General features: G+C 35.6%; 1 protein-coding gene across 1 annotated transcript in view; it reads right to left on the bottom strand.

Annotated features, from left to right (window-relative positions):
* RANBP17 (RAN binding protein 17) overlaps positions 1-12,802 on the bottom strand; it is a gene marked incomplete at both ends in the record, with an annotated part of 307,000 nt that overhangs the window by 275,434 nt on the left and 18,764 nt on the right. Inside the window, 4 exons of the mRNA XM_079703069.1 lie at positions 731-804; positions 3,782-3,947; positions 5,276-5,380; positions 10,378-10,443. Of these exons, the coding sequence (XP_079559195.1) occupies positions 731-804; positions 3,782-3,947; positions 5,276-5,380; positions 10,378-10,443 (411 nt within the window). The remainder of the gene's footprint in view (positions 1-730; positions 805-3,781; positions 3,948-5,275; positions 5,381-10,377; positions 10,444-12,802) is intronic.

Here is a 12,802-nt window from a genome sequence, read left to right as displayed (position 1 = left end):
AATATACTGCTGATATGTACTTTAAATATGGAACATCTATTTCAGGAAATGACAACATAAGAATTCCCCAACTTCACTTCTACAAGCTTAGATATTAAACTAACAACTTTCTTTTTTTTTCAATCTTGCCTGGTCTCTGTTTTAGATTCCACAAAGATGGGGTACAGAGTCTCAAAGTTCCATACTATAACCAAAGAGTTTCAAGAATCTTTTAGCACACAACAGAATCTGATTCAAAACATAAATGAACAGCTGGAGTGATGAGCACAAAATCAAGTGAGCAGATCCCCTTTGTTTCTCATTTGGAGATATCTGCTGGGGGCCACATGGCAAGCCTGACATGGAGCCAAGCAAAGTGGAGAAAGAGTTAGAGAGGTTAAGAAAAGGGAAGGTAGCAGGTCGGGTGGCAAACTACTGGTCTGAGGCCCAGAAGAAGAGCTGGGGACTGAGTAGGAAAAAACACACTTAGAGGTTGATAGGTTGTCTTGGCTATGGGCAGGAACTAAATCACCAGTTATGGGTTTTGGGCTCACCAGTGAAATGACGGGAACTATGGACTAGACTATAAATAGAAACTGACAAATAGCTTACGTAATATAAATCCCAGATGATGTAAGAATCTCTTATGAGAGGTAAACCTAATCAAGAATATAAATAACGTAAATATGTACCACCCTTAGATAAATATCACAGGTACTTTTTAATGAAATAATGAATGAGTTTTACTTACTAACTGAGATAGGAGTGGTGGAAGTGAATGATACAAATTAAAGAAAAGATCCAATGTTTCTGGTTCCAGGAAAACTGGAAAAAAAAAAAATTCTAACACCATTACTTTCAATTCAGTGATCTTCACATAGTAAGACATTATCATACAAACCAAGAACTCCAAGACCTCTGCATGTGGCCAATCTTTCTTTGCAGTTAGGCTTAATTCCTTTTTAATTCCTAGCTATTTTCCTTTGAAATATGAAATAATACAAAGATAGAAATTAATTAGCTAAGATGTTCCTTATTTCCATGTAGAACCTACAGTTCTTATCGAGAGAACCTTCTCCCTATTTTCATTTATATTAAGGTAATAAAAACATTTAAAAATTCAAACAGTATAAGAAAGTAAATAGTACTAAAAAGTATATAGTAAAAAACAGCTGTACCCTACTCCATTCCAACTGCCTTTCAACTCTTAGCTATATTTAAATACATGTTTCCAAATTACATGCTGTATTACATGTCTTTGACGGTTTTATTTTAGGTCTCAAATGACCTTGTTACGGTACACTCTCTCACCACTCTTTCTACAATCCATCCTCTCTCAAAAATCCATCCACTGTTGTAACAATTTGGAATTAAACCAATTCTAAGTGTTTACTTTATTATGACTAGGTAAATAATGTTAACAGCTAAGCCAAGTATACTATGATTATATCACATTTCCAACACTCCCTGGATTTAATCAGAGCATCTTTTCTGTGCTTAGTTGTGTAGATCAATATCTGTCACTAATTCTTTCCAAATGTTCGGACAGATTTGCAAAATATTCTTCATGCCATTTTCCACCTGGTCAATAGCATCAAATAACCTATCACTTCCATTTTCCCACCCCTTCCTCCTGGAGCCTTCTTCAACTTAGACTGGCTGTTCCAACATGTGTTACATAATTATCTCCTTTTTATGTCTGCTGATTGTCATCTTGTGTTAAAGCTTTCCTGAACTCCATATCCTCCATTTTCTTGCTTGTATATCAAGCAGCTTTATAACAGCAAGTACATAAGGGATAAATTTCAGAACGATTTACGTCTGAAATAATCTTTATTCTCTTATACTTGGCAATTTCAGTCTAGTTTGAAAATTATTTTCACTCAGAAGTCTGAGGATATTACTCCATTGTCCTCTAGCTTCCAGTACTACTGTTGAGAAATCTAATACCATTCTTTTTTTTTTTTTTTTGCGGTACACGGGCCTCTCATTGTTGTGGCCTCTCCCGTTGCAGAGCACAGGCTCCAGACGCCAGGCTCAGCAGCCATGGCTCACAGGCCCAGCCGCTCCGCGGCATGTGGGATCTTCCCAGACCGGGGCACGAACCCGTGTCCCCTGCATCAGCAGGCAGACTCTCAACCACCACGCCACCAGGGAAGCCCTCTAATACCATTCTTGATACCAATCCTTTGTAGGTGACTTTCTTTCCGGTAGATTTTAGGTTCTCTTTGTCCTTGTTATTCTGAAATGTCATGATTATGAAGCTTAGTGTATTTTTTTTTCATTCATTATGTTGGGTACTTATGGGATCTTTCAATCTGAAAATTTATGTGTCTCATTGCTGATAATTTTTTTTTGGTATTGTTTGCAAATTGCCTTCTGTTTTTTCCTGTCCTTTCTTGAACTCCTAATAGTCAGATGTCAAGCCTCCTAGTTTCATGCTTTAATATTCTTGCATTTTTTTCTCCTATCAAATCTCTTCTTGCTTTTTTTGTTCTACTTTCTGGGATATTTCCTTAACTTTATCTTCCAACTCTTTTACTGAATGCTTTATTTGGGCAACTTGTATATCTGGAACACTGTCTTAACTTTCATTTTTAAAACAATATCCTATTCATGTTTCAGGAATGCATTACCTTTTCTTATCTCTCTGAGGATAGTAATTAAACCTTTTTGAAATTTACTTAAACTCTTCACTTTGTCTCTGTTTCTACTAACTCTCCCTTTAAAAAAAAGGTTTCTTGAGATAATTAGATTTACATGCAGTTGCAAGAAATAATACAGAGATATCCTATGTATTGTTTACCCCATTTCCCCAAATGGTAAGTTCTTGCAAAACTAAAGCACAATATCACAATCAAGAAGGCACACTGATAAAATCCAATCCACCAATCTTATTTGGCTTTCCCAGTTTTACATGCACTCGTGTGTGTGAATGTGTGTGTGTGTGTGTATGTGTATTTAGTCTGTGCAATTTTTACTACATGTGTTGGTTCATGCATTCATCACTACTATCAAGATACAAAGTCCCTTTTAATTGTTTCTTTTAGTCTCTGACTTCCATATTAGAAGTTTTCACCAAATGTATGGTGTTTCTCTACTATATCTGATACCCCTGAATGCGAAACCTCTCCAGTTTAATTTCTCAAGAGAAAAAAGCTCTGGTCTTGGGAATCGAGAGGGAAGTACACATAGGGAAGGAAGGGAAGAGGGCAGTCACAGAGCTGCACAGAGGTGGTAGAGAAGATCCCGGGGGTGTTTGTGCAGAACACAGACTTTTTACCAAGTCCTTTCAGCCCAATTCCCTACCTCTGACTTCAATAGGAAAGCCTTATTGCCATCATCTTTCTGGGATGTGTGAGAGCAAGGGAGTTTGCTCTTTTTTGGTGTCCTTCTCTGTAACAAAGTAAATTGCAATTCTGCTCTGCTAAGTTAGCTACTCTAATTCATTCTCTTTATAACTTTGAAAAATATGTTGATATCTCCTGCCAAGTGTTATATCCTCTCCTACTGTTTATCTGAAAATTTCAAAACAGAGCTCTTCATTTCCCCACCTAAACTTGTCATCCTCCAACTCTAGAGTTGTCTTTTCTTTTTTCCAAAATCAAAATATAGAGGTTACTATGATGAACTGAGGAAAACAGATTTCAACATTGGGTATCAGCAGCTACCTTAGGTTACAAATTTTTTTGAACTTTTTGATTGCCAAGTAAAAAACAGAGATAATTGCACATAAAGCAACTATACTGCTAATCCTGTGTATTTTATGTTGACCATTCCTTACACTAAACTTTTTTCTTACTTGTTCTCCAAGTTGTTGGAATCTGTACTGTGCAAAGATCATCTATAGATTCATCTGCTGAACTGCCAATGAAGTCAAAGTTAAGGCAGTTGAGGACCAGTTTCAAGACTTGCATTACTAGGTTTTGTTGACCTTGATCCTGAAGGTTTAAAGGCTTGGCCAACACCTGAAAGAGGTTCAGAGTCAAATGAAACATTATGACATATTTCAATTAAAAGAATTTTACTCAACTAATTTAAATAATTCTTCAGTTCCAAATTAAAATTAGTTAAAAAAAACAAAAAAAGAATTTGCAAAGTTATGTTGTATATATCAGAAAAAAACTGTAATATCACTATCAACAAAAATCTATAATAATAGATTAAATTTTCAAATTTAATCTTGTAAAATGGGGTTAAAACCTTTCATATTTAACTGCATACTGGAGGTCACCTTCTAAAGTTGTAAGAAGTAACTTTAGGACAAATACTTTGCAGAGCACAAATGTATAAATGTACAGGATTCGTCAGCTCAAAGGAGCAACTGGAACAAGATGAAAATATAATATTCTTCAAGAAAAAGTAGGGGAGCTTCATGCATAAACGATACACATTCAGCTAACAAAGGTTCTCAGAGCTGTTTGAATGTGGGAGGACACTCACAAGCTCCAGGAGAACAATCCCGACCCCCTCAAAATGTTCATTCTGACACAACCAGAATAGATTATTATCTCCTAGAGATACAATGTGAAGTGGTTAGTTAAGGATAGAGATGAAACAAGATTGGTCACGAGTTGTTAATGCTTAACTGGTTACTGGGTCTAAGGGAGTTTATTATACTATTCCATCTTCTTGTGTGTATGTTAAAATTTTTCATACTAAAAGAAAAATTTTTAAATAGAGGAACTTTCAGTCTGGCCTAGTGTGGCAGTTACCATGTTTCTATACCACAGAACTTAAATAAGTAGAAACTAGTGATTAGTGGAACATACTTTGGGAAATGCTCTACTACACCAATTAACAAGCTTGAGCTTGTTGAGAGAATGAGGCAGTCCCTGTATTACAAGAGAACACAATATAATTATGTATCATACTATGAACAATAGGGCACTAAGTAGCAAACGGGAAAATTTTATTTTCTAAAGAAATTATTAAAGTCAACTATCTTGGCTCAACTCTGAAAAAATATTGATAAATGATGAATTAGGAAAACTTGCCATCATTTCATTGTTCATCTGCACCCCATTAAAATATGGGCAGGGCAATACAGAAACTAAGTCTCAATTAGCTTCTGTAATAAGTAATCTACAGTAGGAAGATAATGAAACTACTGTCTAAAGACAAGTTACTAAATTCCCTTTGGATCTTACTTTATTATATCCTGACTAAATAAAAGTGAATTTTTTGGAACCTCTTACAGATTTGTGCAAATTAATTTGTACTTAAATTAAACGGGCACAGGGGAATTCATCTGAAATTCTTCTGAAACAGTATGCTGAATTATTAAGTAACTTACCTCTTTTAGAAGAGAGCACGCTAGCACTAAAATGTCTTTAAGAGAAGTGTCACGAAATGAGGTAGCTGTTTTCCTGTGTTTTGCTGAAGGTCTAGAATAATCAACCTAAAAAGTTCAAGATGAATTTATTTAACCAGACTTGCCAAACAGCAAAGCAAAAATTTACTATGTAAGAAAAGGAATGAAAATAATGATTAAAGAATCATAAAGTATAGAGCTAAAAGAGCTTTTAAAAATCTACTAGTGTAAGTGATTTAAGGTTACTCAAAGAGCTAATAATGGCAGAGCCACAACTAGAACCCAAGTTTCTGTATTGCTTTAATTCATTGCTCTCTCTATAAACTATACTGATGCCAAAATTGAAAAGCAGAATTGATCATACTTTCAGAGGCAATATAAACACAGATTATAAAATAATAGATGGATACTATCAACTCCTGAGTCATGCATCTTATTTCGCATTAGGCAAGTAACAGCTTCCCTGTTCCTCAGGCTCCACCTATAAAATGGGAAATCTCTGAGATAATCCTCAAATTCTAACTTTCTGTGAATCAGCAAACTGAATCAGTTACGATTCTTCTATATGAAAGTGATATTTCTATATATATCAGATATGTCACTGATTCATGTATTTTGATATTCTAAAAAAAACCAAGGCAGAAATTATAAATAATCAGAAATTTGATTTATTACATAAGCAACAGTATATTCCCCCTGAATATTTTATTAGTTAATAAAAAATAATTTTTAAGAATAAGTTTACTAAGACTAGTTCTTGAGCCTCTAATCTAAAATATAATATGGTAAAAACTATACTATTAGTACCATTAATATTTCCATTTATCACTAGGAAACAGCAAACAAAGCTGAAATCTGATACCCAAACAATTATTAATACCACAGGCTACAGTGGCTATAGCATTCCTTTTGGTATCTGAAAGATGAAAATAAACCATTTTCCTTCCTGATATTTACAGATTTGAAAAAAGTAGTGAGATCAAAATTGATTAACTGACACTTCCTAAGCTCCATCATATTATACTTAAATGCCACATTTACTTATAGAAACATGAAACATAACAGAAGCCCAAAGTGATTACAGAAAGCAGTTACTGGAATCTCTACCCACTATGTAAGATTCAAGTTAGCATTTCCAGCATTTCCTCCTTCTTTTAAATCAAACGTCCATCTCTCTCTCCTTCAATTGGTCTGTCTCTTCAGTTTCCCTCAATATATAAAAATTTCTCCTTAATACAAATTAATAATAGCATACAGCATTATAATCTCAACTTACGTACTCTTCACAAATTATTTCACTAAATCCTCAAAACTAACCTGTGAGATATAAATTATTCTCTTTTCACATACGAGAAAATTAAAGTTCACAGGCACACCATATCTATAACACTGAGGGAAGAACCTTGGGTTTATTGATCACTTGTATGTACTAGGACCTGTGCTAGTAACTTATCTAATCTTAATAAGACCCAAGGAAAGTGTCATGATTGCTTTACAGATAGTGATATGTAAGTTTAAAGACATTAAGAAGTTTGGACAAAGCAGTAGGAAATAGAGCTAAAACACAAATCAGGTCTTATTTCAGAGTTATCTTCACAGCATACATGCTTATTCTACTTGGGTTATTTATTTAGATATCCAATTTTTTTGAGAAGAGGGATTATGCATCCATTTTCTACTGCATAACTATGTCTCTACCATGTAGGCAAAGAATATTTTACTTCTTGATGATTATATATTGAATATACTGCAGGAACACTAGACTTACCTTCTACAAAAGCATGGTAACATATAATTCTAAACTTTTAAGAAACCTCAAGTTTAGATCTTTTTCTTAGAAGATACATCCTGTTATTGACCCTACATGAATTTACCTGGCTCACACTTGACAATTATAATATTTGATTTTCATTATGCATTGTAGATCTCCCTATTGCCTGGTTCAGAAGTACTTAAGAAATGCTAGTTGAAATTGTTAACGCTGTAAAATTAGGCTAAGTAAAATGTCTCCACAGAAGCCATGTATTTTTTACCATACAAAGTCAAAATCACACTTCAGAGCTTGAAGCTTTTTTCAAAAGGTACCTAGTTCTACACAAGGTAAGTGTGGAACATCTTGTGACAGAAAGTAAGAAAATGTTCGAAGGATGGTGAATAAATATCAAATGAACAGAGATGCTAGCCTGAAAGGGTTCCTAATGGCCAAATTTGGGAAAATTTGGGCATCAAAATATAATGTAAGTAACAAACTATAACCTATTAAACAAAGTTAGAAACCAGGAATCCAAACTGATAGAAATAATAAATGAATAAATTAAAGGTTTAATGAGGAATAAGGTATTTTCAGAGTCTTAAGCTACCTGCCCACAAAATACTCATTATTTACAAAGGGGAAAAGAATAAATGTACAGTTGGAGAAGCCTGGTAGAGGCCATCTTAGTCAAGTGACCAAAGTGAACATCATTAGTGATGTAACAAATCAAATCATGTGCTTCCTCAGAGGAGGCAACGAGAAAAACCACAGATCAGCACATCAGCCCACCTGCAGCGCTCAGAGCCAGACCTCTCAGCCAGCTGGGCCGGGACCAGCCCCGACAACCAGTATGCCTGCAGCAATCTTGGCCCAACCACAACAGGAGGGCACATGCAGCCCACACAAAGGAGGAGGAGCACCTGGAGCACCCGGCTCTGGTGACCAGGGAGATGGTACCACCGGGCCCCACAGAACACCTTTTATGTTAAGACCACTGTTTGAAGACCAGGAGATGTAGCTGATACACCTACTACATAGAAACAAACACAGAGAGTCAGACAAAATGAGGAGGCAAAGGAATACCTTCCATTTGAAAGAATCAGACAAAACCCCAGGAAAGGAACTAAACAAAATGGAGATAAGCAACTTACCAGATAAAGAGTTCAACGTAAGTGATAAAGATGCTCACCAAAATCGGGAGACAAATGGATGAACTGTGAGAACTTCAACAAAGAAATAGAAAATATAAAAAAGAACCAATCAGAACTGAAGACTACAATAACTGAAATGAAAAATATACTAGAGGGAATCAACAGCAGGCTAGAGGAAGCAAAGGAATGGATCAGCAATCTGGAAGACAGGGTAGTCGAAATAACCCAATTGGAACTACAAAAAGAAAAAAGAGTTTTAAAAAAATGAGGATAGCTTAAGGGACCTCTAAGACAACAAAAAGCATACTAACATTTGCATTATTATAGGGGTCCCAGAAGGAGAAGAGAGAAAGAAAAGAGCACAGAATGTATTTGAAGCCATAATCACTGAAAACTTCCCTACCCTCAGTATCAAAAAAAAAATCTGAATAAAAAATAGGCAGAGGACCTGAATAGACATTTTTCTAAGGAAGACACATGGATGGCCAACAGACGTATGAAAAGATGGTCAGTATCACTAATCCTCAGGGAAATTCAAATCAAAACCACAGTGAGATATCACCTCACGTCTTCCAGAATGGCTCTTATTAAATAGACAACAAATAAGTATTGGCAAGGACCTGGCAAAAAGGGAACCCTTGTGCACTGTTGGTGGGAATGTAAATTAGTATGGCTGCTATGGAAAATAGTATGGAAGGTCCTCAAAAAATTAAAAATATTGGGTTGGGCAAAAAGTTTGTTTGGGTTTTTCCGTAAGATTTTTTTTGTTTTTGGGCAAAAAGTTTGTTTGGGCTTTTCCGTGGAAAAACCCGAATGAACTTTTTGGCGAACCCAATAGCACTACCATATGATCCAGCAATTCCACTTCTGGGTATTTACTCAAAGAAAACAAAAACACTAATTCAAAAAGATATATGCACCCCTATGTTCACTGCAACATCAATTACAATAGCCAAGATATGGAAGCTACCTAAGTGTCTATCAATAGATCAATGAATAGAGTATGTAGTATAAATACACACAATGGAATTACTCAGCCATTAAAAAAGAATGAAATCATGCTGTCTGCAATAACATGGGTGGACCTAGAAGGTATTACACTAAGTGAAATAAGTCAGATAGAGAAAGACAAATACCATCTGATTTCACTTATATGTGGAATCTAGAAAACAAAACAGAAAGACTCACAGATACAGACAACAAACTGGTGGTTGCCAGAGAGGAGGGGGATGGGGACTGGATGAAATAGGTGAAGAAGATTAATAGGTACAAACTTCCAGTTATAAAATAAATAAGTCTCGGGGATATAATGTACAGCATGAGGAATATAGTCACTAATATTTTAATAACTTTGTATGGTGACAGATGGTTACTAGACTTATGTGGTGATTAATTCATATATATATATATATATATATATATATATATATATATATATATATATATATGTATAAATGTCAAATCATTATGTTATACACCTGAAACTAATATTGTATGCCAACTGTACTTCAATTTTTAAAAAAAGATGATAAAAGTTCTTAAATATAAATAATAAATTCCCCTTTATTATAACATTATTCCATGTAAAACCCAACTTCTGCTTTTGTTCTGTTTAGAACCATGTTAAATACAAAAATGAACAGGAGCAGGTGAGGATGTGCTCAGCTGCTGAGTTCATAAAGGCGTTGGTGGGGGGTAAGCATAGCTTCTGCAAACTCTCCTTGTACGGGTGAAACCCATGCTAACAAGTAGCAAAGTGCCAAGTAGCCTGTTCTTTGTTGAGTCATGCTGTGTATCCATTACTGAGAATCAATTCACCAAACTGCTAAACTGCTTGTCTTTTATATGTAAGAAAATAAAGGCTTGTTCCACTTTTGCATATAATTTATTTTTACGATTAGTATATTACTATATATAGAGAGGATAAAAGGACGATTCTCCAATTGCCATGGAGAGAGGACCATGTCTAATTTCCTGTTCTTTGTAGTACTTTATATTGTTACTGTCATTTTCAGTAACAATAAAAGTGTTCCAATACTTTAATTATCCCACCAATAAAAGACACCCCCCTCCCAAAAAAAGACTTGCTTATTCAGAGTTTTAAGCCACACAAAGATTTTACATCAAAGAAATGACATTACTTAGCAAACTTCATGTCACCATTAGATGGAAAGGCTTACCAGGTTCATTTCCTGAGTCAATTCTGAGAGGATTATTACTCCTATTATGCAGTGTTCCACAGTACCCTTTGGAGAAAAAAACAAGTTTAGCCTAAATGGAGACAAATGATTGGTTCTTAATGTGTAAACCAGGTAACATTTACAAATAATTAAATACTGAAACATCACATTTTCTTAAAATAGATCTATTAAAATATATAGAAAAATCACTATGAGGTCCACAAATAAAAATAATGTCAAGCTCATTTTTTTGAAGGATAAATTTAGGTATAGAGTTGAATGGGAAAAAAGCTCACCTACCTTAGAACTGTATGATACTCTATAAAATGTTTTCAGCACGTAGGACTTATAACAAACTAAACCTCAAAATACAGGAGTGTAGTTTAACCCTTTTCATAAGACCACGAATAAGAAAGAACAAAAAACCATTTTTAGCTCTGTAAATTTGCTTGAAGATAGATGCATTCAGTAAATAATTAATAACTTAGGAACTAATTTAAATCCCTCAACCTAATACCAGATAAGATCACTTAGGCCCTTTTAATATTATTTAATAGTGCATGTATATGCATTTACTAAGGATATATAATGAAGGCTTGTGAACTGCCCAATGCACTGGGTAAATACATGACTATCAATACAGTATGATGTTTTAGTGTAATCAGCTTCCAATTTAATCTCGATAACTTCCTTCAAATCAAAATTCAGATTTTATATGCACATTACTAACAAATTACCCAACTGCAAAATCACACTGGAAGTATGAAAATAAAAAAATCTAACATCCAATTACAGTATAATAATTTTAAAGAAGCAATACAGATGATACACTTTTCAAGCCTTAATTTTATAGCTGGTCATTCCTTCTAACTATCACAGAATTTCACTAACACTGGGTCACTAGGTGTAATTAAATTCAAATTATTTCAGAATAAAAAAATAAAAGAAACATCCATAATTTTTGCTTTTTTTTTTTTTTGACTGTACTGGGTCTTTGTTGCTGTGCGTGGGCTTTCTCTAGCTGCGCCGAGCGGGGGCTACTCTTCGTTGTGGTGCGCGGGCTTCTCATTGCGGTGGCTCCTCTTGTGGAGCATGGGCTCTAGGCCAGTGGGCTTCAGCAGTTGTGGCACGTGGGCTCAGGAGTTGCAGCACGTGGACTCTAGAGCACAGGCTCAGTAGTTGTGATGCACAGGCTTAGTTGCTCCGTAGCATGTGGGATCTTCCCAGACCAGGGATCGAACCCGTATCCCCTGCATTGGCAGGCGGATTCTTAACCACTGCCCCACCAGGGAAGTCCAATTTTTGCATTTTAATTCTTTATGGCCCTTTAGGACAATCGGAACTCTATGATAAACTACAGATTTCACATTACTGAAGCATCAATCTTCTGTGTAAACCAGGCCGATGCTCCTTAACATGTCATTCTCTGACCAACTGTTAGTCCATGAATCTGCTGGTAGTCTGCAAATTTGATTCTAATCTGAGAATGGTTTAATACTGGTCCATGACAAAAGAGTTTGCACCAAAAGATAAAACAGATAAGTCACTAAGTACACTGTTTAGTTCAGCTGGCATATTTTTCATAGCAAGTCTCTCTTGATGACGGAAGCACCATGTTGATTTACATTCTGACATAAACTCCTTATCTTGCTGTGAACCAGCAATCTGAATAGCACTGTCCTATATGACAGTAGTATCTCCTGGGTATGTATGTAGAAAGGAGGCATGTAAATGTTAGAAGTGTGGCAGCAATAAGGTTACAATAACAGAGAAAAGAAGATATACAAAATTTCAGGCCACTAAAAATTTAACAAACTTAAAATAATTTTTAGTACAAAATTCACAGAAGCTGTTATTACCCAAAGGAACCACGCGGTACTATTTTAGAGTAATAAAACACTAAGTCAGTTGTCTTTCTCATGATTCAAGGTTAGGTTAAGTCATATACCCAGAGAGCAAGTGCTTTTTTTGAGATACTGTAATAAACTTTGAGGAGAAAATGTTTTCTGTTTCTTCTGGTCTTCCAAAACTGACAAAAGCACACTAAAGCCCAACTTAAGCTCAACTTATCAGCCATTGAAAAGGGAGCTTGAGAAATGTTAGCCAACAAGAATGACTTCATTTCATTCAGTTTTCAACCTTGATTTTATTTTAAAAGAACTCTGAAGTCTATTCTTGTTTACACTAATGATTCTTTTTTTTTTTTTTTTTTTTTTTTTTGCGTTACGCAGGCCTCTCACTGTTGTGGCCTCTCCCCTTGCAGAGCGCAGGCTCCGGACACACAGGCTCAGCGGCCACGGCTCACGGGCCCAGCCTCTCCGCAGCATGTGGGATCTTCCCGGACCGGGGCACGAACCCGTGTCCCCTGCATCGGCAGGCGGACTCTCAACCACTGCGCCACCAGGGAAGCCCTACACTAATGATT

Source organism: Hyperoodon ampullatus, assembly GCF_949752795.1.
Source record: "Hyperoodon ampullatus genome assembly, chromosome: 4".
NCBI lineage: Eukaryota > Metazoa > Chordata > Mammalia > Artiodactyla > Ziphiidae > Hyperoodon > Hyperoodon ampullatus.
The sequence above is the reverse complement of the archived record's forward strand: the minus strand, read 5'-3'. Positions and strand labels throughout refer to the sequence as shown.